Source organism: Triplophysa dalaica, chromosome 2 (genome assembly GCF_015846415.1).
Source record: "Triplophysa dalaica isolate WHDGS20190420 chromosome 2, ASM1584641v1, whole genome shotgun sequence".
Classification (NCBI taxonomy): Eukaryota; Metazoa; Chordata; class Actinopteri; order Cypriniformes; family Nemacheilidae; genus Triplophysa; species Triplophysa dalaica.
The window spans coordinates 25,571,406-25,598,043 of record NC_079543.1 but is presented as its reverse complement, the minus strand read 5'-3'; the positions used below and the strand labels follow the sequence as shown (position 1 = coordinate 25,598,043).

The following is a 26,638-nucleotide window of genomic DNA, read 5'->3' as shown; positions in this document are numbered from 1 at the left end:
TACTGTGGGAAAGCACCCTTAAGTTGTCCGCTTTATTCGAGGAGCGAGGCGACTGATGCCTCCTTCTAGAAGGACCGTCCCTCCATAGGACTTAGCGACAGTGCTCGAGGGTCTAGTTAGTCCCCCCTTCGAACCTATGGAATCAGCGCCTGTCAGTCTTCTGACCTTTAAAATAGTTTTTCTAATGGCAATCACCTCTCTTAAGAGAATCGGAGATTTGCAGGCGCTCTCGACCTCACCGTCCTGTTTAAATTTTGCCCCTGGGATGGTCAAAGCTATTCTGCATCTACCAAGCAAACAATGTCACATTGGGTGAGGGATGCTATTGCTCTGGCCTATGAGGCGTGCGGTCAAGCTTCACCTCTAGGAGTCAGAGCTCATTCCACAAGGGGGCTTTCTTCTTCTATGGCCTTAGCAAGAGGAGTCCCCTTGCAGCAAGTGTGTGATGCGGCGGGCTGGTCCTCTCTGCACACATTTGTTAGATTTTATAGTCTGGATGTCCATACCACTCCCGGCTCACGTGTCCTGGAGTCTACATCCCAGAGTCGTGCCTGAGTCCTCCTCTCGGATTGTGCACACACGTCACACAACCTTGGGGGTCGAGACACTTCCAGTGCGGCGGCGTTGGTATTCTCGTTCCCATAGCGTTTGAAACGCAGCATTGAATGTAGCTTTTGATAGGGAACGTCTCCGGTTACTTGGCTGTAACCCTGTTCCCTGAAAAAGCGGAACGAGATGCTGCGCCTCAATGCCGCAATGTAGGCGTGCCAGTTGGAACCTGATGACTTGTCCGCATTCACGCGTATTTATAACCGGCAGGTGCGGGTGTAATTAGCCACGTCACCTGCCGAGGTTATTTAAAGCCAAAATAATTTTTGGCGTGTTTGACACACGTGCTTCACAACCGGTCGAACAAAGACTGTTCTTCCATAGCGTTTGAAACGCAGCATCTCGTTCCCGCTTTTTCAGGGAACAGGGTTACAGCAAAGTAACCCGAGACGTTCTGGCGCATCTACTGACTACAACTAAACACCGTCACTGAGAGCGCAGGACCAAACCATTTCATGCAGGTACAGAGGGGTGGTCGATGAATATGGATCTTTACTTTTTGGACAATGGGGATTTTTAACTTACTGCCGAAAACCAAGAGATCATTAATTGAATTAATATATAAATATATAATGAATGATGATGGTTTGATAATTTTATATTAGTTTTTACCTACTTTTGGGGCCCCTGTCAGTCATGGGCCCTTGGAATTTTCCTAACCCCCGCATAAAGTCATTAACAATGTTCACCAGATCTCAGTTTACATTGACACTTTATATATATTACAACACTATAACAATGTACAAAAAAATGCCTGTTGAAAGGTCAATATTTTCTCAACATTATTTGCAGATTCAATGCAACCAACATCAGCTATAGGATGGAACCTGGTCTAATCAATTGCGTATAAATAACACGCTGTTGCATTATCGTCTAAGACTTACGCCAAAGTTTGATTTTGCGTGCATATGATACGCCAATGTTTGCTTGTTCCTTGGTGGAGAGCAACCATTTTTAAACGTACATGAAGAGGAAACATTGAAATGAATAATACTGTTAGGTTTAGGGTTTGGGTTAGCGTAAAGGTTAGTATATGCGCGGACTCTAACATTAGGTTTAGGGTTTTGGTAAGGGGACAGGCAAATGAGAAAAATTGCTGTTTAAAATGCACACACGCTAAATTGGCGTATCATATGCACGGAAAAATAGGCGTATTTTATGCACGCAAAATCGAATTTTGGCGTGCGAATTATACGATATTGCAGACCGAGTGTTATTTATACGCAATTCATGTGAATGGGCTGAGGATGTAGAATGATTTTCTACGATCCTTTCTGTACCAGCAGTAATCTGCAGTTTGCACAGTTTGGTGCAGCCTACATAGAAAGTGAAAGCATCACAGTACAGTATAAAAGCCTGTGAAGTCATTGTTTGCTGTCCAGTAAACCCTTCAACATCCGTGTGTTAGAGACTGAGATCTGCATCACTCGCACAAAAAAATCTGAAACACCAGACGCCCAAATTACACCTTGGATTATTTTGAGACTAAACTCAGGTAGTAATGTATTTTATAGCGTTTCAAGTTTATTTTAAATTGTGTTGACTGGTAAAGCTTAATGAAAAAATAACACCCTGCATCACAATCTGTATGGCTTTGTATGAACCAAGCTCAAGCATTTGGACACCTCAGGTATAGTTTGTTTGACTAGTGTGATCTCTCTGTACCTCATATGTTCATCTAAAACGGTGGTCTTGGGTGTGATTCAGCACACAACAACCACACAAACATTAAACAATTATACAAACCATTTCTATACCATATTCGCCTTTTGCAAACCATTTTGAATTGATCTTCTCATATGTGCATGAGAGATCTTATTGAGAGTAAACAGAAACTGAAAATAACGTTTGTTTAAAGTCACCGTTATGGTGATGTTTACTCTTGGGCAGCGATGGAAATAAGGGCGTTATAAATAAACATTGTTAGTTTTTACAGTGCCGAGTAATCAAACGAATTACTGTTTCCCCGTTACAACGCCGTTTCCGTTACTGACAAGAAAATGCAGCGTTACTATAATCGAGCTCACTGAAGCAGATTTTTTCCGAGTACGCTGCCTCTCATACAACTATCTGCAATGTTTTTTCTATGCTGTTTCCGGGTTGTGTAGGGTGGGTGGGATGAAACTGCATAACTGATGATGATTGGCTGATGATGCAACGTGCAAGTTATTCCTTTATGATGCTGCGGGTAACACAAAACTACAACATTTCCGAAGCGAAAGTGAAACTATCCTCGTGCAAAGCTGTCAAACAATAATTTCTAGTAATTACATATTCCGTCTCATACAGAGCAAAGTATGCACGAACTAATATTCATATATAATGATAATATTTACAAAAACAATATTTACAATAATGATATATTGATATATAAAATATTGAATTTAATAGGTGTCTCAACATTAACCCAGAGCTAAAATAAAAAAGTGTCTACACTATTAGTAGACATGACTAGACAATGTTTTATACAAATAATTTATAACTAAAAACTATTTAGTTTACATTTTATTCATTTAACTTTTTTAATATTGGGGGCATCCAAGTTATTTGACATGTTTGAACATTTTTTAAAAGGTAAAGCAATAGTTACATTCCAGTTACTTTTATAATGATGTAACTCAGTTACTAAAATATTTGTGAGAAGTAACTAGTAACTATAACTAATTACTTTTTTTAAAGTAACGTGCCCGACAGTGCTCTTGGGTTTTGGTGAAAAGTAAATAAAAAATTAAATGTGGCTTGTGAAATGTTTGCAAATGAAAAAATGAAATCAAATAAAAAATGTTGCTTTTATTCCATTTTCACGCTTGTTGAAGTGCAAGCTAAATTTTGCACCTGGGAAAATGCTATTTACATTAAATAAAAGCTTTCCTGTAGCTCAGTGATACGAGCATTGTGTTAACAACGCTAGGTTGTGGGTTCGATCCCAGATTATTACAAATACCTATGTAAAACTGTAAAAAAAAATCCGTAAATTTTACGGAAAAATACCGGCAGCTGTGGTTGAAAAATACAGGAAAAGAACGTAAACAGCTTTGCAGTTTAAAACTTCTGGGCACAAACTTCAAGCTCTGTATGAACTTAATACATTTGAGTCTTTTACATTAACAGAATTTCTTTATATAAAATTGAAATTTGGTCCAAATGCACAAAAGTGAAAACTTTAAATTTACTTAATTTTCTTCTTTGAAATTTGTTATTAAAACATCAAAGTCACTTTTAAACAAAACAACATGCAGCATGACATCGGCATGCAATTGCCTGATCTTGACTTAAACACAGAGTCCACTCTTCAGCATAGTGGTGACCCACGAAACATTAAATATCAGAAAAAAGAGAGAAAATACAAATTCAGTAGATTTTACGGAAAAATACCGGCAGCTGTGGTTGCCAGCAAGCTACCGTAAAATTACGGGAACATCCTGTTTTTATTCATCCAATCAATTCACAGTGGAAAACATGAGCCACACCTACTATTCATCTTTGAAACACGTCAGAATACTGAAGACGATCATCATCACTTCTGCTTCACAGGGACTGCAGCATAACATCCATGACTTGATGTTTTATTGGTGTATTCAAAGTCACCGTTTTTGTGATCAGTGTTTGCTTTAGTTGGCGTCTTTCAGCCGTCATACACAAATTACCATTTCTCTTTCGGATGCTATGACATTGTTTTATATAAAAAATAGTTTTGTAGCAAATAGCAACAAGTGAAAATGTGATTAGATTTTTTCAAAAGCTAATATTACGATGTTGTTTAATTACTTTATTTGTTTGTTTCAAATGTCTAAATGAATTTACATTTAAAATTCACGTTTCCAGAAACAATCATTACAAAAGTTTAGTTTTTGAACCGTCAAAAGATTTGAATTTGGTCTTTGACTCACACATCAAGAATCAATGTATGAATCTCAACAGTGGTGACTAACAATTGAAAATCTTACAGACGCAATGCATGCTGGGAATCATTGATGAGTTTTGTGCTTTGATGATACCCAGAATGCATTGCATTTATCCATAATGGTTTTTTGTGTTGTCACCATTGTTGAGACAAACTGTTATTTTCTTGATGTGTGCTAGAACATTTATTCTGCGTCTCATGTGTTGTCGAAGACTTTCAGTATATTATTTAACTTCATGCAATATTATAAATCATGATAACAAATAACTTTAAAGCACTAGCTAAACTCTCCAACCTAAAGAAGTTAATAGTTAGCTTTGTCTGAGCTTTTACCCACCTGTTTCGGTCTATGTTTCAACACACAGATATCAAAACTGGGTTAAGACTTCTTCACATGTAAAGCAAAGGGTCAAGACCACAACTAAAGCAAACACTCTTCACCATAATGGTGACTCAACAAAACCATTAACATGTAAACTTGTGTTAATTCTCAATTAGAACTTTTGTAGACATGCAACAGAAATAAAGTGACAGTGGTGTCTGTAAGTGAAGGTGATAAAAGTGTTTGTGGAGTTAAAAAAACTCCTTGTGAAAACTATGGAATTTCACTGTTCAATTCCCAGAGAATTTGACAGTGTTTTTCGTATTTTTACGGACGTTTTTTGACAAAAGTTTTCTCTGTGAAAACTACAGAATTTCACTGTTAATTTCACAAGCACTTTAACAGGGTTTTTCCGTAAAAACGATGGATTTTTGCTATTAATTTTACAGACAATTTTACAATGTTTTTCCTTATTTTTAACGGATGCTTTCTGATAACATGTTTTTTGTTTGAAAAGAACAGAATTTTACCGTAAACTTCACAGGCATTTTTTACAGTGTAGGATAAAGCAATGTAAGTCGCTTTGGATAAACGCGTCTGCCAAATCCCTAAATGTAATGTAAATAAACAAAAATACATTTTTAATATTATAAGTTCAAAATATGTTTTCTATAAAAAGATATTTCTGCTGTTGTATGATTTAGAAGGAAGTAAAGAAATGGGTCAAACGGAATCAAAGGCTGTACAACCTGCAGCACCAACGTATAACCCAGGTGGGAAGATTCATAAGTAGCATAATGACCATTAATCTTTCTTAAGAGCACGTAGCAGATTAAATAATATTTTAAATGATTGTTCTTCTTCTAGAATTTGAAAAACCATGGAGGAACTTTAAATGGAAGTAAGTAATATACTTAAATGCTTAGATCATAATTGCCATAATACTGATTTATAGTACTAATGTAACGATATGTCATACAAACTGTATGCAAATAGGCATACTGGGGAAAATAAATAAAGATCTGTCATTATTTTTCAATCTCATGTCATTCTAAACCTGCATGTATACCTGACTCTCTCTTCTGTGCAACCCAAAAGAAGACTTAATATTTGTGTCTCTTGTCCTGACACAGTCAGAAATCAGAACTGAAAAATCATCTAGAAGAATTCAGTCTGAGTAATCCAGATGTGAAGCACATCAAGATTCTGGTTGCTGGACCAATAGGAGCAGGAAAGTCCAGCTTCATCAACTCTGTCAATAATGTCTTTCAAGGACGGATCACCTCTGACGCGCCAGCTAATTCATCTTCTGCCGATAGTAGAAGTTTCACTACTACAGTAGGTATTTCTCATCTAATTGTGGCATTACATATAGCCACTTTTAAAACTAAGCAAATGTAATGTAAAATCTTATTATGTTCAATCATGCATGTGAACTTTTCTGAACCACCTAGACATGTCCTAGAAACCACCTAGAACAAATTCTAAAATCTTCTAGTAATGTTTCCTAATTATTTTAATGTATTTTTCAATATCAGAACTGAACTGGTAGCAATGCCAATGTTATGGATACATATACTGTATACAGTACTGATAATATGTATTGTTTGAATATTCTATAAATCAGGTAATACTTATTCATCTGCTTTTGTTCTTGGTTTATAGCTTAAAGGATATTTCATCAGTCGTGGAAAAATCCCGTTACTCTTTGTTGATATAATGGGTTTAGAACCAAATACATTGACCGGGTCACAACCAGAGGACATCATCAAGGCTGTATATGGCCATGTGAAGGACGGATATAAAGTAATTAACCAAAGGAATAAATCATTTGTATTCACATAATACGGCGAAAAGTTTCACACGTTTTGTCTTTATTTTCCAAATGTAGTTTGATGAGTCAAAGCCACTCTCTCATGAGGATGAACAGTATGCCAGTGACCCCAGTCTCTCTGACCAGGCTTTCTGTCTGGTTTACGTCATACCTGCTAATACAGTCGACATGACAGATGACAAACTCATTGACAAGTTGAAGATCATCCGTCACAGAATCAGTGAAAAGGGTAAAACTGAACTGTCAATGATTGTCAATTTAACTGGTTCTGGGCTGAATGTCTTTGTATATTGTTTTTATTACTTAAGATTCCAGAAATGTACATATTATATGGTGTTATAAACTGTGTCTGTGACTCATTGTAGGGATTCCTCAAGTGATTGTTATGACCAAAGTGGATGAAGCATGTCCACTGGTACACAAAGATCTACAGAAGATGTACTACAGCAAGAAGATCAAACAAAAGGTAAATCATCTATCTTTATTTTAAATCTATCAATCTATATTAATATCTGAGATTAAGACTATTAATTATTTCTAATTATCTGTATTAATTATTTGATTGCTCGATTTGTTCTCTTTTGTTCTAGATGCAGATATGCCATGACAAACTGGGTGTGCCGATGTGCAACATCTTCCCAGTGAAGAACTATCATGATGAGATCGACATTGATGATAATGTTGATGTTCTGATTCTGAAAGCTCTGGATCAGATCGTTCGGCTTGCTGATGATAGATTGTTTAATAGCAGTGATACGGTGTAAAATTGACTCTACAAGTCATTTCTATACACAAATGTATTGTATAATGCATAGTAAGTCGCTTTGGATAACAGCATCTGCCAAATGCCTACATTTTTGCCTGAAAGTTTGTGACATGTTGTTCTCTCACAACCTTGGGTACTTTTCCTCTGTTTATTGGGCGTGATCCAGCAGTTTTTGATGACTTCATAAGTATTTAAATTTTGCCCACTGAATTTAAATATGTTTTGAAAATAAGACAACAACGAGCGAACCACCTTTAGATACGTAACTCGTTGCCTACGAAATAAACGTGGCAGATGAAAAGCATTGGATGACGAAAATAGGAGATAACGTGAATTTACCTGATTGGTTTTTGAGGAGTACTCCTCTTAGAAGTTTTGCTATAACAGTAGGCTGAGGGCAGTGGATTTTCAGATGCTCTGGGGAACATCTCACTTTGTTTGATTCGAACAAATAAAGTTAACTCTTTGACACCTGGACCTTCTCTGTCTGAGAGATGTTTTGAACGGCGAAATCAACTTTTGCCACATAAGTTTCATTTTTAATAATTTGTCAGTACAAGATACGATTCTAGACTTTAGGTCAACCTGTCCATTTAAGATCAAGTCTTAAAAGTGATATAAGAAATGTTTGTGTTGTATTGTTGGGCCAATAGATTTTTATATTGTGTTTGTTGTTCAAGCTGCCAGTTTTCTTTCTGCATAAAAGAAGTCCTCCCCAAGTAAAGAAAGTAAATTAACAGCTCCTGTGTTTTTATTTGAAATATTTTTGACAATGTTTTAAAGTACTTGGTGACTTTATGTCAGTATCTTCAGTGCACAAAAATAGTTTAAGCAATTTTAATTTCATGAGTTACAACAGAGCATCACTAGTCAAGATTTAACACAAAGAAAAAATTGTAAAGTAAGTTTTGCAGTGTGTCGCTGCCAGTAAACAAATTGAACGCAGGAAACATACATTAAAACTGAAGAGCCAAGAGCTGCAAACACAGATCACAATAATTATTGTTTGAGGAAATTTCAAAAATGTTCCACATCAAGAAATTTGCAGAAGTCTGCAGCATTGATGATGTCTTCTGTTTGAGCCCCACCCAATACATCAGGTTCTGAGCCCAATATGTCTCTGAAGATAAAACACTTCTGATGTGGTATCCTTTGAGCAACACACCAAAAATACAGAAGCATTCATGTATTTGGGAGTCCAAAGCAGGGGGTGTTATGTAGTTAGACCCACTTAAGAATTTAATGATAGATATATAAACATGTTTTACAGTATATGTTGTAAAATTATATTTTAAATACATAGTGAGTGTTTTACATTACATTTGGCATCGACTTTTAAATCACATGTTTTCTGTGTCATCTAAACAAGTGATGGTAGAACCATTATTATATGTCAATTGCATTAAAGCAAATATATATATTGTTTCTTGTTCTATTGTGAGTTCATGTTATGACCTGCAGGGAGCATAATTGTGCAAAACAAATTACTTTCAGTTTCTGATTCCTGTAAATGCAGGCAGAACTCTTTCCTGGTCCTTTTTAATACTATGGACAGGGACTTTTTCTTCTAAGTAGATAGACAGTGCAATAGTAAATACTTTTATGTGTAGGCCTAGGTACATATTACATTAAAACTGCACATAGATCTCACAGATGAAATCAAACATCAAATTCACAGATGAAACTATTTTCATTGTTTAATGTTGATATTTCCTGCCTGAACAAACAACACTGAGCTCTAAATGTGGACAAAAATGTGTATACAAATATTAGTCTTAGTAATGCTTAGCATTAGGAAGAAATTCATAAGAAATTGCTCAACAAAAACAAGGTTGAACTACAACCACGGTTTGATGTTAAAAACATACCATTAAAAGCAACATTTGGGTCAATCCTTTTTTACTGATGCAAATGTTTTGTTTCATATGTTAAAGTACTGTCACAAAACAATGAGCAAATTTTGCTTACACACTTAGTCATCCAAAATGGTAACAACCAAAAACAAAATGTATGAAAGTGAACACTGCTTCAATCTCCCATAACACAAGCAAGAAATATCTTGAGTGACATCACGAACGACGAGTCCCTGATCCCGTGTTGCTGAGTGTAGTGTAAGTATATTTTCATCCCACCTGGCCGTGATGATAGACTTGAGTTATTTTGTCATCCAGGTTGATGCTGCACACTGGTTGTGCTTGAGTAGAGACCCAATCCGTAGATTGGTAGAGACCCGAGATTGCAGCACTGCCACACCCTGTCTCAGGCCTGCTCCATGTCCAGAGCCATCACCGTCCCAAGACACGATGCTCCCACACTCACGTTCCCGAGCCCTATGCCACACCAGCAGCCTATGCCTAAATTTAATCGGCTGCTGTCCGGCATCATGTGCTTTTTGGGGGTACTCAGGGTTCAGGCCGGTCCCTGGACCCCCTGGACAGCATACCAAACAAGCTTTCCTTCGCTACTACTGCTAACATAAATCATCCATATAGGCAAACTAGTGAATCAGCTATTTTAGTACTGACTCAATGGCTGCGTGCTATCATTGATTGGACGGAGAAAGATGATCTGCAAACCTTTCTCCACCAGCAGTAGTTTGGTGCAGTCTATAGAAAGTGAAAGTATCACAGCAGAGTATAAAAGCCTCAGCATCAGTGTGTCAGAGACGAGATCTGTATCACTCACAAAACAGAAATCAGAAACACCAGAGGCTCAAACTGCAGCTCAGACAGAGACTAAACCCAGGTGAGCAAATTCAACATTTTATTTTAAAGTGCTTCAAGTTTATTGTAAAGTATGACGACTGATGTTGGTCATTAGATATAAAAAGAGACAATGGGAGGAAAAGAATCAGTCCAGCCATCTCCAGGTAAGTTTTGTTTTAATCATATTTATTGCTTAGTCACTGTTACTTTTTCTTCTTAATATTTGTATTTTTAAAAGTCCCTATGATAATTTTTTTATATTGATAAAAGTTTATCAGTACATTTTATATTAGCATTGTGTTTGTATAAATCATGAATTAATAGTGAAATGCAAACAATGCTCTTTCTATCTGTATACACTACACAGAATATGATCAACCATGGAGGAGTACACCCTGGGGGTAAAAAATAACATTTCTATTTGTTTTCGAACCATGATTGAACAATGATTGTCAAACCTGTCCTCAGCCTTTAAACCTGTGGCCCTCCCTCACCAGCATTGCACAGTATGAATTTGATGTTTTAGATAACGGCAACAGCCAAAATGTCAGTCTGGGGGAGGACAGGGGTCTGCGTCAGATGGCTGGAAAATAATTTAAATTGTACAAACACAAATACTCTATGTAGTCTGCTGTGTATTATATTGCTTTGAAAGAGTGGCTTCTTCTAAAAACAGAAAAGAGAAGATTTGAGGAAAGACCTGATAGGTTTTCAGTTGAGCAATCCCAATATTCAACATGTCAGGATCTTGTTAGCTGGTGAAGTTGGAGCAGGAAAGTCCAGCTTCATCAATTCAATCAATAGTGCATTCCAAGGAAGAGTCACCAGTGATGCCCTTGTTGATGCAACATCTGGAACAACTTTCACAAAAACAGTAAGTATGTGAAATTACAGTACTAGTCTTTAAAGCCGGTTAATGGTTTACAAGCTAAATATGGCCTTTATAATACAAAACAAATTACAAAACAATTTTATGACTTTTTGAAGACAAAGTTTATTTCAACCCCTGTCCAATTTTGAGAGAACAATTTCCCAAAAATGCTTAACACTATGTGACCCAGGCAGCCAAACCCCGCAAATATGTATTTTGCCTTGCAGTTTTGATCTGCTATTTCTTTTTCAAATCACAGTACAGAACCTATTATATCAGTGGTGAAAAGCAGACAGATATTCTGCCATTCGTCTTCAATGACTTCATGGGACTAGAGGAAGGGGAATCACGTGGTGCACATACAAAGGACGTTGTCAAAGCTCTTCGGGGCCTCCTTACAGAAGGATGCAAAGTAGGGACGTGTTTTCCTTTACATCACATATACTTAAATGAACATGTCAATTGTTCTCAATTCATATCTTTGGTTTGGATTTCACTCTTTTTCCTTTAAAATTCAGTTAAATCCATCTCCTGTTTGTGCTGGAGATACGGCCTACAGAAGTGATCCAGGTCCTCAAGATCAGACATACTGCCTGGTGTACATAATAGCAGCTGAAAAAGTATCTTTCATGAATCACGATGTCATTAGAAAGATGAAGAATATTAGGGAGAGTGCCAGTGAACTGGGTGAGTCAAATTCAAATTGAATATAAATAACCTTTACTATGAAAAAATAGTTCTTACAAGTTTTCTCTTATTCCAAAACAATCACAGGAAAATGCACTGAAATTATTTAAACAAATATTAAATCTTTTACAAAATATTTAATGCCTCATCAGTCTAGTCCAAACATGCATCACACTGAGTACTAATTTAAATGTATTTTTGCATTTGACAGATGTTCCTCAGGTGATCATCATGACAAGGGTGGATGAAGCATGTCCGCTGGTCAACAAAACATTAAGGAAAATCTACACCAGCAAGAAGATCAAGGAGAAGGTAATTATTCTGCTCCTTCCAAACACAGTCTTCATGCATGTCTGTAAAACTGTTTGTTTGTGTTTAAGATGCAGGAATGCAGTAACGTCCTAGGTGTCCCTATGAACCACATCTTTCCTGTAAAGAACTACCATGAGGAAATGGACACAGATAATGACACTGATGTCTTGATTCTGAGGGCGCTTACACAGATTGTACAAGCAGCAAATGATAAATTGGTCCGCTCATTAAGGTTGGGATGTAAAGAATAGCGTTTCTGGGTACAAGCCTTAACTTGTTACTAAGACTACCACCACTGCATGATAGACCATTTAAGAGCTACATTTATTAGTGTCGAGAGGTGACAAGATAGAATTAGTGCTTCTTTCTTTGGCAAAAATGCCACCAAGATGCACAACATGTCTCTCAAAGAGGCATAAATGTTCCAGCAAAGTTAAACAAAATCTATTACAAAAGTGAAAATGAAATTAAACTAAGTGTTCATTACAGCAACATATTTATATCTGCGCACAATGTATCAAATATTTCTTGCAGAATTAAACCAGTCTCACATTTGTGTGTTTGTTTGTGAATTTAATGACCAGTCAGCAGGGTTAAAAATAGTCATCCATGCAAACGAGTTTGCTGAAGTCTTTCGTGTAAAACAGCCAAAAAATATTGTTTATTTCGAAAAAATATGGAGTTTTGAATGCATTCTATTAATAGACACTATTAATCATTGTTATATCAAGGGCAATAACTTAAAGTTAAACTTTAAAATGTTTGTCTATGTTCCTTTGTTTTAAATTCACGAGTGATCTTTTCTGAAGATATTCAATTATCAAAACTATTCTGAAAAATTGTAACCTTCCCAAGCACCACTCTTAGATGGCTATTGCAATGGTTTCTTTTGTTTATATCTAAATACAGAACTGAATAAAAAATGTAAATAAATGTACAAGGGAAAAATAATTATCACAATGACTTCATTTGTTAAGGAATCTTTGTGCATTAAAGGTCAGTATCGAAAGGTAAAGAAACATGTTTTTATTTTGTGCAAAGTTGACATAAATGACATGAAAATGGTCATACATCCACACCCTGCGGATGACAAAATATTATGATACCTTAAGGAATCTTAGACTTATATAACTTAAACTTTGACTCTCAAACATTTAATAATAAAAGGAGAAAACAACTCAAGAGTTTAATCATTAACAATACATTATATCTTGAAGATAAATAAATATGTTGGCAGTAAACGGCCCTCTTGATACGTTTAAATATATAAAAACCACGACAATTAAACATGAAATAAGTGACAAATCACACTTCCAAATTGCACCATTATATCGAATACACACTTTTAGAAATACACTTTATTAGACATTTTTCTAGGATCTTAAATGCTCATGCTGACCTAATGTTCAGTCCTGCTAGTTATGTGATCTGTTGTATTTCATGGCATCTTTTGCTGTACTGCTAAATCAAATGTTACATCAAAGCTTGTGTTGTATTCAGAAGGTTCTAGTAATCAGTAACTGATAATCTGAATACTTGCCAATTTTGACATTTTACAAGTAATTTTTACTACTCAAAAATTACTCAAAAATCTTTTACTTGAGTAAAAGTAAGATAGTTGATTTTTTGTGTCCTTAAGTATTAAAGGTAAATTGCTGCATGCTTTCAAAGTATATTTGAATTGCTGATACAAATAAAAATTCAATCAATTATTGTTGTTTGGTTAAGTAGCACTCATCTCGTTGCTTGATTCACATTTATCATCAGGATTGTGTGCTTACTTTGAAATAACTCTACACTGTAAAAAAATGCCTGTGAAATTAACTGTAAAAAAATTGTTTTCACACAAAAAACCTGATATCAGAAAGTGTCCGTAAAAAATACGGAGAAACACTGTAAAATTGTCCGTAAAATTAACAGCAAAAATTCCATTGTTTTGACTGAAAAACCCTGTAAAAAATGCCGTAAATGCCGAAATTCTGTATTTTTCACAGAGAAACTATGGAAAACATTGTCAAACTCTCTGGGAAATGAACAGTGAACAGTGAGTTTTTTTTCAACTCCACAAACACTTTTATCACCTTCACTTACAGACACCACTGTCACTTTATTTCTGTTGCACGTCTACAAAAGTTCTAATTGAAAATGAACACAAGTTTACATGTCAATGGTTTTGTTGAGTCACCATTATGGTGATGAGTGTTTGCTTTAGTTGTGGTCTTGACCCTTTGCTTTCCATGTGAAGAAGTCTTTGCCCAGTTTTGATATCTGTGTGGGGAAACAGACACCGAAACCGCAGGGTAAACGGTTCAGAAAAAGCTAACGCATTCACTTCTTTAGATTGGACAGGAAGTACATGTTTGAGAGTTTAAGTAGTGATTTAATGTTTTCCGTATTTTCTCTGTGAAAACTACAGAATTTTGTCATTTAGGGCATTTTTAACAGGGTTTTTCTGTAAAAACAATGGAATTTTTGCTGTTAATTTTTTTACAGTGTTTCTCCGTATTTTTTACGGACACTTTCTGATATCAGGTTTTTTGTGTGAAAACCACCGGAATTTCCTGTTAATTTCACAGGCATTTCTTACAGTGTAGCCACTTTTAAAACTAAACAAATGTAATGTTAAATCTTAGTATGTTCAATCATGCATGTGAACTTTTCTGAACAACCTAGACATGTTCTAGTGTTATAAACGGTGTCTATGATTTATTGTAGGGATTCCTCAAGTGATTGTCTTGACCAAAGTGGATGAAGCATGTCCACTGGTGAAAGAAGATCTACAGAAGATCTACTACAGCAAGAAGATCAAACAAAAGGTAAATCATCTATCTATATTTTAAATCTATCAAACTACAATATATTCTAAGATTAAGACTATTAATTATTTCTAATTATCTGTATTAATTATTTGATTTCTCGATTTGTTCTCTTTCGTTCTAAATGCAGATTTGCCATGACAAACTGGGTGTGCCGATGTGCAATATCTTCCCAGTGAAGAACTATCATGAAGAGATCGACATTGATGATAATGTTGATGTTCTGATTCTGAAAGCTCTGGATCAGATCGTTCGGCTTGCTGATGACAGATTGTTTAATAGCAGTGATAAGCTGTAAAACTGACTCTACAAGTCATTTATATACACAAAAGCACAGTATAATGCAATGTAAGTCGCTTTGGAAAAAAGCATTCAATTCAAGTTTATTTATATAGCGCTTTTCACAATGTGTCTTGTTTCAAAGCAGCTTTACAGGGGCAAACAGGAAAAAACAGAAAAGTTGAAACACAGCACAGTGCATGGTATTTATACAACGAGTAAGATCATTCTAATAAATGATATCTAATTTCTAAATAAATAAATAAATGAATGAATGCAGTCTCCCGGTGAGCAGGCCAACACTACCCTGCTGTGGCGAGGAACCCAAACTCCAATGATTGATTAATGGAGAAAAAAACCTCAGTAGAAACCAGACTCAACCGGGAGGGCCAGATCCCCTTTGACGTGTCATAGCTGCACTCAGACTGCTGACATGTGGTTTAGGTTTAGCATTTAATACCAAATATTGTAACTTCAGCATTAATAAGACAAATAGTCCGTCTTTGCTCTTGGTTGGGGATGTAGTGGTCTGAGCTGGGATGGTCATATTTCTCTTGGCTGGTGGTGGAATTGCCTTAGATGGAGCTGGGATGGTCAGTCAGTCTGCAGCTGTATCTGGCATAATCTCAAATTGGGGATGGGCATCTGTCGGTCGTCTGGACATGGTGGAACTTTACATGGGCATCCCGAGGCGAAGGCGGAAAGAGAATAAAGAGAATAATTAGCATAGCTGCTGTTCATTTACTATACATTAAGTGAAAGCTTTGCTGAAAGCTTTAATCTAGATTTAATTTGGGAGAGTGCGTCTGACCAGGTCTGACTATCAAATTATGACATCACAGTGGTGTCAATGGTTCCCTACCAACATCATTTAGTTAGGTTCACATATTCTCTGCCATGACAAGTGCACTTTATAAGCACATATTTTCAGCAGATGGTCAAGTGTCAAGAGCCGAACCCAACCCAAGGAAACACTGATCACCATGATAGTAAAAAATGTATTAAACAGATTCAAACACGTGAAAAACGGGACGTTCTTATAACAAACTTTTGTTAGCTGGGTTGTATTTCAGGTTATAGTTGTTGTGTTCCACGTGGTATGTGGGCCAGATGAGTAAATTATGGGGAGTAAGGTGTGGGCCAGATTTGGGCCGCAAAAATTTGCTATCTGGGACCAGCTACTCTCTCTCCACCCATCACAGCCTCAGGAGACTTATACAGATGTAACCATTGTGAAACCACCTAAATTAATACTCCTAACAGTGCTATGCCTAACTACTTTACTAGGTGCTAAGTGAATGTGTTTTCTATCTTGACTACTGAACAACTTAAAGCAGCTTCTTATTTATATTACAATTTGACAACCATCATAAAAAAGCAAACTACTTCAAAACAACTCCAATGCAATCAATGGGCACCATATTAAAGGGTCGTTCCACACCAAAGTGCTCATAACTGGCTACTTAGAAGGGCCCTTCAGAATGATGTACCTTTCTCACCCCATGATTCTTTCTGTGACAATAGTACCCCCTTATGGACACATAATGATGATGCAGAAAGAAACTTCAAGAAACTGTTGTTGGGTCTCCTACAGCCTTCAAAGCACTCGATCCACAGGAAATAAGAGAATAAATCCTCTGAAGGGCTTATTAATGAGCCTTTTGGAATAGAAGTTGTGTTATGATTTACATGCAGTCAGTGGATTATCACTACATTGTCAGAGTAATAAGAGTTTAACAACAACAGGGTTTAGAGGACTATGACAATTACATCAGTGTTTATAGAATTGAATTGTCTGTACCATTTTAAATTACTATTTCTATTACTATTAATGAACTTTATCTTGTAAGTTGTAACTTATAAAATCAAGTTAAAATGTAACCAGTAAATGTTGCCATCACTTGTTGATGGTTATGAGTAGTGTAGTGAAATATATTTTTAGTCATAGCTTGAATTTTCATTGTACCCTATTTTTCATTGTACCATTTGTTTATGTTTACTGATAAATGTATAGCTTTCTTTTCATGAACTATAATGCACTTTTGTTTTGAAAGACTAAATGTATTCAATAAATTTATTATTTTCAAAACCCTAACCACTGTCCGTGTGTGTACAAATATTTAAACATAACAAACCGACTGTTCAATACTCACATGGTGGGTCTGTCCTGCAGTCTCAATAAATGAAATGAAAGTACCAACCAAAAATATCTTATTTGACTTAATAAGAACTGATAGAAAAGTTTGTTTAACAAACAACCTAAAAATGAGAAATGCAGAGTAAACCGAACCTGTGTGTAGAGGTATGTTAATCCAACAGATTTTTTCCATTGTCAAACAAATAATTCTTATTTATGAAAACAGCTTTTTAATTGAATTATATCTAACACAGACCTGACTGAAAAGACACTATGATGATTAATTTTCATTTGAACACACACACTGCCAGTTTTATTGTGTAAATTCTCAGTGATTTGAGCACAAACAATACATATTTAGATATATTTTATATACACTTAGCACTGGTACCTAAAACGTATTCAGAAGTATTCATATGAACAGTAGGAATGTAAGTTGACAAATGTGTATCAGTGGAAACATCTGAAAACATATTAAACTAAAAGTAATTGCATTCAAATTAGATTGTGATGATGATTTATTGATTTGATCTTATAATCTGTATATCTGTTCAATGGTTATTCACATAAATGCACTTTATGTCATTTTAAGCATGTTTAGAGCACATTTTGAGCACTTGTAACAATGTAAAATCCAGTGATTTTCTGAGGCCTAAAAACCAGAGGCCTGAAAGTTTGTGACATGTTGTTCTCTCACAAGCTTGGGTACTTTTCCAGTGTTCATTGGGCATGATCCAGCAGTTTTTGATGACTTAATAAGTATTTAAATTTTGCCCACTGAATTTAAATATGTTTTGAAAATAATAAAAATAACGAGCGAACCACCGTTAGATACGTAACTTGTTGCATACGAAATAAATGTGGCAGATCAAAAGCATTGGATGATGAAAATAAGAGATAACGTGAATTTACCTGATTGGTTTTTGAGGAGTACTCCTCTTAGAAGTTTTGCTATAACAGTAGGCTGAGGGCAGTGGATTTTCAGATGCTCTGGGGAACATCGACTCGAAAAAATAAAGTTAACTCTTTGACACCTGGACCTTCTTTGTCTGAGAGATTTTTTGAACGCGAAATCAATTTTGCCACATAAGTTTCATTTTTAATCATTTATCAGTGCAAGATACGATTCTAGACTTTAGGTCAACCTGTCCATTTAAGATCAAGTTTTAAAAGTGATATAATTAATGTTTGTGTTGTATTGTTGGGGCAATACATTTTTATTTTGTGTTTGTTGTTCATGCTGCCAGCTTTTTTCTTTATAAAATAAATCCTCCCCAAAGAAAAGAATGTAAAATAAACTATATAAACTAAATATAAAAATATTTTTACCAATGTTTTATTGTACTTTGTGACTTTATGTCAGTATCTTCAGTGCAAAAAAATAGTTTAAGCAATTTTAATTTCATTAGTTACAACAGTGCATCACTAGTCAAGATTTATTTGAAATGACTTGTAAAGTAAGTTTTGCTGTGTACTGCTGTTAATAAACAAATTGAACGCAGGAAACCTACATTAAAACAGAAGAGCCAAGAGCCAGCAAACACAGATCACAATAACTATTGTTTGAGGAAATTTCAAAAAAGTCTGCAGCATTGATGATGTCTTCTGTTTGAGCCCCACCCAATACATCAGGTTCTGAGCCCAATATGTCTCTGAAGATAAACCACTTTTGATGTGGTATCCTTTGAGCAACACACCAAAAATACAGAAGCATTCATGTATTTGGGAGTCCAAAGCAGGGGGTGTTATGTAGTTAGACCCACTTAAGTATTTAATGATAGATATATAAACATGTTTAACAGTATATGTTGTAAAATTATATTTTTAATACAAAATGAGTATTTTGTACATTACATTACATTACATTACAGTTGGCATCGACTTTATCTTCTAGATTGTTTGTTGAAAGTCAGATGATTAAACCACATGTTTCCTGTCTGAAGACTTATCTGTGATTCATCTCAACAAGTGATGGTAGAACCATTATTATATGTTAATTGCATTAAAGCAAATATAAATATTGTTTCTTGTTCTATTATGAGTTCATGTTATGACCAGCAGGGAGCATGATTGTGCAAAACAAATTACTTTTAGTTTCTGATTACTGTAAATGCAGGAAAACTTCTTCCAGGTCCTTTTTAATACTATAAAGAGGGACTTTTTTACTCAAGTAGATGAACAGTGCAATAGTAAATACTTTTAGATGTAGGCCTAAACTGAAAAAATCAGCAACTCTATTAGCACTTTCATCTGACTTTCATTTGCTACGGCATATAAGCTTTTTAGTACAACATCTAGTCAGAGATGAATGATTCTTAATGTGAAAGAGTGTACTTTCCTGTGACTCACTGGTTGGGGCGTGGCATCAGGAATGCCAAGTCATGGGTTTATTCCCAGGGGACTTCACACACTATAGTATAATACAATGTCATTCACTTTGGATAATAGCGTCTTGATAATGTATAAATGTTAAATGCAAGAGTCAAGAGCTCAACTAAAGTGAACATTGATCACAATAATGGTGACATCAAATTAATCTTGTGTTCATTGTCAAAAAGGGGTTTTAGAGATGTTTGTTATTTGATCAATAAAAGCAATTGATGTGATCTGTTGTTTCAGACCATTTTTAGGTCAATTCAAGCTTCTCTGAATAAGTCATATTTAGTGTTTAATTATTCAATATTTATCATTTATAATACATAAGTAGATGAACTGTTGTCGGTTATATAAACTAATATTATTCGAATTTTATAAGTAATTATTATTGAGAAATATTAGGTAGACTTTATCTAATTTCTTTTAGTGTGTCATGACCCATATCTGATAAATTTAGGTACTCTTTACTTAAAAACAGACAATAAAATCCACTCAATTTAATTCTTGCCTCAATTTTATTAAGTAGATTCAGGATTCAATTTACAATGGTTTAATGTTGATATTTCTTGCCTGAACGAACAACACTGTGCTCTAAATGTGGACAAAAATGCGTATAGAAATATTAGTCTTAGTACTAATTACAAGGTTGAACTACAACAACAGTTTGATGTTAAAACATACCATTAAAAGCAACTTTTGGGTCAATCCTTTTTTACTGATGCAAATGTTCTGTTTCATATGTTAAAGTACTGTGACAAAACAATGAGCAAATTTTGCTTACACACTTAGACATCCAAAATGGTAAAAACAAAAAAAAAATATATGAAAGTGAACACTGCTTCAATCCCCCATAACACAAGCAAGAAATATCTTGAGTGACATCACAAACGATGAGTCACTGATCCTGTGGTGCTGAGTGTAGTGTAAGTGAATTTTCATCCACGCTGACCGGGATGACAGACTAGACACATTATGTCATCCAGGTTGATGCTGAACACTGGTTGTGCTTGAGTAGAGACCCCCCTCATATGATTTTAAAGCACTTAAGGTGAACAGCAATTCACAATAAAGCGCAATATAAATGCCTCATTCATTCACATAATGGTGGGTGGCGTGATTACTTCAGTAACAGAATCTGTGCACTGGTTCATTGAAACAAACCGTCTGAAAGATCTGTTTGGCAGAAAATAACCATACTTCCCATCACGAGATCCAAGTAGAGCTCCGTTTTCTTTAAAACAACAAATATATACACACCTGTTAAAATAATAATACCAAACCCTTCAAATATAGATTTGACTACACTATAACAATTTCCCCAAAAAATATGTCTTAAGAACACAGTCAAGACCTCAACTAAAGCAAACATTCACAAGAATAATGTTTTTTATTGAGATTTTCTCAACATTATTTACAGATTCAATGCAATTAACATTCACAAATCAAACATTTGTAAAGTTGACTCAATTTTTTACTATCAGGGAACGGATGGTGAAGATGAAGAAGGATTTTCTGCAGTAATTAGCAGATGCACAGTTTGGTGCAGCCTACAGAAAGTGAAAGTATCAGAGGAGAGTCTGCAGTATAAAAGCCCAACACATCATTGTTTCGTGTCCAGTAAGACCTTCAACATCCTCAGGGTGAGATCTGCATCTCTCACACATAAGAAATCAGAAACATCAGACGCTCAAATTACATCTTGGACAATCTTGAGACTAATCCCAGGTGAGCCAAATGTATATTATACAGCGCTTCAAGTTTATTTTAAAGTAATTGGTGCAAAGTAAATACCAAATTAAATTTGGTTTGTGAAACGTTTGCAAATAAGAAATTATATTAAATTAAAAAAAATGATGCTTTTATTCAATTTTCACACTTGCTGAAGTGGCAGAAAAACTTGGCACCAGGAAAAATCTAATTAATATGAACAAAGAAAATCTTGTTCTTCATAATCTCCTTTGCTGACTCCATCTTTAATCCTTCTAGTGGCATGGCCTTGTAAACTAACAGTACTGTTTAGCATGTTGACAAAATGTTTATATGCTCTCCTATGTAAGTCGCTTTGGATAATAGCGTCTGCTAAATGATGAAGTGTAAATGTGAATTAATTAAGCAAAAATAAGTTTTTAGTAATATAAATTCAAAAGATATTTCTGTTGTTGTATGATTTAGAAGGAAATAAAGAAATGGGAGGATCAGAGTCAAAGCCCGTAGAACCTGCAGCACCAACATATAACCCAGGTGAGAAGATCTATAACATAATGACCATTAATCTCAAGAGCACCAATCAGATTAAATGATGTTTGATATGATTGTTCTTCTTCTAGAATTTGATAAACCATGGAGGAACTTTAATTGGAAGTAAGTAATATACTTAAATGCTTGGGTCATTGTTGCCATGCATATAAAAATATTGGCAGATTTAAAGGACTAATGTAATGATATTTTAAGCAAATATATATATATATATTTTTAAAGTGCTTGTTGTTGGAGTGTCCTCTTATGATCAACATTAAATAAACATTGCCTTTTTTCCTGTATCCCCCCACCCCATACTGTATTTAATATACAGTACTTCAGAAAAAAAGAAACAAAATCTGAATTTATTTTTTCAATCTCATGTCATTCAAAACCTGCACATACATGACTCTTTATCTGTGCAACCCAAAAGAAGACTCAATATTTGTGTCTCTTGTCCTGACACAGTCAGAAATCAGAACTGAAAAAGCATCTAGAAGAATTCAGTCTGAGTAATCCAGATGTGAGGCACATCAAGATTCTGGTTGCTGGACCAATAGGAGCAGGAAAGTCCAGCTTCATCAACTCTGTCAATAATGTCTTTCAAGGACGGATCACTGCTGACGCGCCAGCTAATTCATCTTCTGGCGATGGTAGAAGTTTCACTACTACAGTAGGTATTTCTCATCTAATTGTGGCATTACATATAGCCACTTCTAAAACTAAGCAAATGTAATGTAAAATCTTAGTATGTTCAATCATGCATGTGAACTTTTCTAAACCACCTAAACATGTCCTAGAAACCACCTAGAACAAATTCTCAAAACATATAGTAATGCTTTCCTAATTATTTAATGTATTTGTCAATATCTGAAGTGAACTGGTAGCAATGCCAATGTTATGGATACATATACTGTATACAGTACTGATAATATGTCTTGTTTGAATATTCTGTAAGTCACGTAATACTTATTTGTCTGCTTTTGTTCTTGGTTTATAGCTTAAAGGACATCACATCAGTCGTGGAAAAATCCCGTTAGTCTTTGTTGATATAATGGGTTTAGAACCTGATACAATGGCCGGGTCACAACCAGAGGACATCATCAAGGCTGTATATGGCCATGTGAAGGACGGATATAAAGTAATTAACCAAAGGAATTAGACATTTTATCATGACCTGATTTGTATTCATACAACACGGCTGAAGTTTTACACGTTTTGTCTTTATTTTCCAAATTTAGTTTGATAAGTCAAAGCCACTCTCTCCTAAGGATCAACATTATACCAGTGACCCCAGTCTCTCTGACCAGGCTTTCTGTCTGGTTTACGTCATACCTGCTAATACAGTCAACATGACAGATGACAAACTCATTGACAAGTTGAAGATCGTCCGTCACAGAATCAGTGAAGATGGTAAAACTGAACTGGCACTGGTTGTCAATTTAACTGGTTCCAGCTGGGCTGAATTTTATTGTATTTATTACTTAAGATTCCAAAAATGTATATATTGTATGGTGTTATAAACTGTGTCTGTGACTCATTGTAGGGATTCCTCAAGTGATTGTTATGACCAAAGTGGATGAAGCATGTCCACTGGTACACAAAGATCTAAAGAAGATCTACTACAGCAAGAAGATCAAAGAAAAGGTAAATCATCTATCTATATTTTAAATCTATCAATCAATATTAATATCTGAGATTAAGACTATTGATTATTTCTAATGATCCGTAATAATTATTTGATTTCTGGATTTGTTCTCTTTTGTTCTAGATGCAGGTATGCCATGACAAACTGGGTGTGCCGATGTGCAACATCTTCCCAGTGAAGAACTATCATGAAGAGATCGACATTGATGATAATGTTGATGTTCTGATTCTGAAAGCTCTGGATCAGATCATCCAGATTGCTGATGATAGATTGTTTAATAGCAGTGATACGGTGTAAAATTGACTCTACAAGTCATTTCTATACACAAATGTACAGTATAATGCATTGTAAGTCGCTTTGGATAAAAGCATCCGCAAAATGCATATTTCTTTTAACTTGTGTTAAATCTTGACTAGTGATGAACTGCTGTAACTATATTAAAATTGCTTAAACTATTTTTGAGGTTAACATATGTTGCCATTTTTTGTGCTGGAGATACTGACATAAATGTCACAAAGTACATTAAAACATTGTTAAAAATATAAAACATAGCAGCTGTTTATTTTACAGCTCCCTGGATAACTTGATTCTGATTGGTTACTTGCAATACTATAAGTTCATTTATTTGAATGAATTAATTGTCGGAGCTTGTAGCCGTGATCAACCTGTGATGAAATCTCTTGGTCCTATCCTGATCCAGCTACTCTCTCTCCTCCCAGTCTCAGGTGATTTACACAGATGTAATCATTGTGAAACCACCTAAATAAATACTCTCAAGTTAACTTTTTTAACTGATTACATACCTTTTTTTTAGGTTTCACTTGCTTAAAATTTTAAATTAACATTACTATTTTGGATTACATACATTCATTGTTATTTTTGAGATCACAGTACAAATCAATATCAAGTTCTGACTACATAAACACTTTTATTAATTTAAGCATTTCATTTTTCAGTAATCATTTGTTCAACTAAGGTTTAGTTCTTGGCTTAGTTTTAATGTAACTAAATTATTGTTTAATTATTGCAAGAAATGTATACACTTTAAAACCCTGCAATAACATTCACATTTTGAAATAACAGATGAACCCACACAAGTTAGGATATTATTTATTAAATAACCCAAAAACTTAAACAATACAATACAAGTGATTTCCAGATATGGCTACAATGTTCATATGGCTTCCATACAGTACATTCTTGTGCAAGTTCATCATCACTTAACAGTAACATATTCAAACTATACATAAAATGACAAGTATTCTTTTGTAAGCATGTGTAAACTATTTTCAAACAGGTAAAAACTTGAGTTATACATTACACATTCATTTATAAGACTCAACATTCTTTGCCTTAACCTCTCATTCTGCAAACCCACAAAGTCTTTATGGACTGTCAAATTTGTTAGACAACTCATTTGGGTAGCCTATATCCAGGGCATAAATCGCAGCAAAAAATATCAACCAATTTCTCTGGGTTTTCAGTCAAAACAAAACAAGAAACAAAATTATGAATTTTATAGACTTAAACAAAATAATCGTAAATATTCATTTCAGGTCTGGTGGTAGAGAGCTCTTCTACGGACTGAATCCTCTGCACAGGGAATGGGCCGCAAAGCCCCTGCTTCCAACCTCAAAAGGGAGACACCTTGCTCTCCATCCTGCTTGTCGACACTCGCTGACCAGTCATTCGTACTTGGCGAGCTTCCTTTCCAAGGCCTTTTACAGGCGGTCTTTTCAAGGGCCTGTTAGCTCCAATAGAACCACTTACTAAGGTAAAGTAAATTATGTTGAAAGAGTTTAATCTTTATATGGAACATTTACACCATTACACCAATTAAATGAGTTAATCCATATAGATTTTAGTAGACTAATATAATTAAGAGTTTGTCGACAACAAATTGACTAAAACTATGATAAATTGGGATGACTAAAACTAAATAGCATTTTCTTAAAAAGGCTATGACTAAAACTAAATCAAAATTTAGTCAGTCTAATGTCATTTAATCCTTAAAATTTTTATATTCTTCATTAATTTGTATGTGCAACAAAATAAATTACTGAACTTATTAATATTTAGAAAATAAATGGTATTTGAATTTCGGTTTCATCTTTTTATTTTGTTAATATCGAGATGTGTATTTTATCGTGAACCCAACATCGAGATATGTCCCGAATCCTTTGAGTGTTTGTTACACTTAGGGATGGGCAGTACATGTATTTAAAATGCGTATCTTAAATACAAAACAGTATTTTGTAATTTGTATTTGATTGGGTTGATGGGTTCACATTTTGTATCAAAATACTTCAGAGTTTGTATTTTTGTCAATGTAAGAAACGTATCCCAGATAGCAAATTTTTGCGGCCCAAATCTGGCCCACACCTTACTCCCCATACTTAACTCATCTGGCCCACATACGGCGTGGAATGATGGCACTTGTGCGGTCCGCTCCTGTTTGCCAGATTTGGGCCACAGGCATGCCAAAGCTATGCCACATGTCAAACATCAGAACAAATAAAGCAGAGCTGAACCAAATATAAACAACAGTTCATTTAAATTCTGGCCCATATTTATACCAAAACCAACATCTTTCTGTGCTCCAATTTGGCAGAATTTGTATTGAGTTTCGTTATTATTATAGTGATGATTGAGTTGTTAGTGATGAACATCTGCTTTTTTAAATAAATAAAAATATTTACCCAGAGAAATACAAAAAGTACAACCTGATACAACCCAGCTAACAAAAGTTTGTTATGAGAATGTTCCTTTTAAAATATTCAAAATGTCCATTTATTATGTTCTAAGATCATTCCCAGCTGACAAAAGTCACCATCATGGTGATCAGTGTTTCCTTGAGTTGGTCTCGTCACCCTTGACATTTAATCTTTTTCAAATAAGTTCTTCTAAAGCATATTTGAAATTGTTATTGAAATGATGCTCTGATCGATGGTGGTTGGTGGTCAGTGAGATATCTAACATGTTTTCATTTGAATAAATTGCTTTGCTGCTTGAACATGAAATTACATTAAAAAATATGGGAATTTGATCACATTTTTCAGTCTACAAAGTAGAAAAAAATTATTCAGACTTAGACACACAGACATGAAGAATCAGTTTATGAATCTCAACAATGG

The 26,638-nt window shown here is 35.0% G+C and overlaps 2 protein-coding genes across 2 annotated transcripts; both read left to right on the top strand.

The window, feature by feature from the left end:
• The first annotated feature begins 1,995 nt into the window (after positions 1 to 1,995).
• LOC130411384 (interferon-induced protein 44-like) lies at positions 1,996 to 8,174 on the top strand. Its single transcript, XM_056735982.1, has 8 exons — positions 1,996 to 2,104; positions 5,540 to 5,608; positions 5,703 to 5,736; positions 5,969 to 6,173; positions 6,501 to 6,641; positions 6,727 to 6,898; positions 7,035 to 7,135; positions 7,260 to 8,174. The coding sequence occupies exons 2-8, from the start codon at positions 5,554 to 5,556 to the stop codon at positions 7,431 to 7,433; spliced, it is 882 nt and encodes a 293-aa protein (XP_056591960.1). The 5' UTR covers positions 1,996 to 2,104; positions 5,540 to 5,553; the 3' UTR covers positions 7,434 to 8,174.
• A 1,824-nt stretch (positions 8,175 to 9,998) lies between these two features.
• On the top strand, positions 9,999 to 23,801 carry LOC130407316 (uncharacterized). Its single transcript, XM_056730103.1, has 16 exons — positions 9,999 to 10,180; positions 10,885 to 11,014; positions 11,271 to 11,423; positions 11,530 to 11,698; positions 11,910 to 12,010; positions 12,079 to 12,250; positions 14,726 to 14,826; positions 14,957 to 15,076; positions 21,100 to 21,343; positions 21,791 to 21,839; positions 21,941 to 21,979; positions 22,325 to 22,529; positions 22,857 to 22,997; positions 23,098 to 23,269; positions 23,403 to 23,503; positions 23,628 to 23,801. The coding sequence occupies exons 1-16, from the start codon at positions 9,999 to 10,001 to the stop codon at positions 23,799 to 23,801; spliced, it is 2,253 nt and encodes a 750-aa protein (XP_056586081.1).
• The last annotated feature ends 2,837 nt before the right edge of the window (positions 23,802 to 26,638 follow it).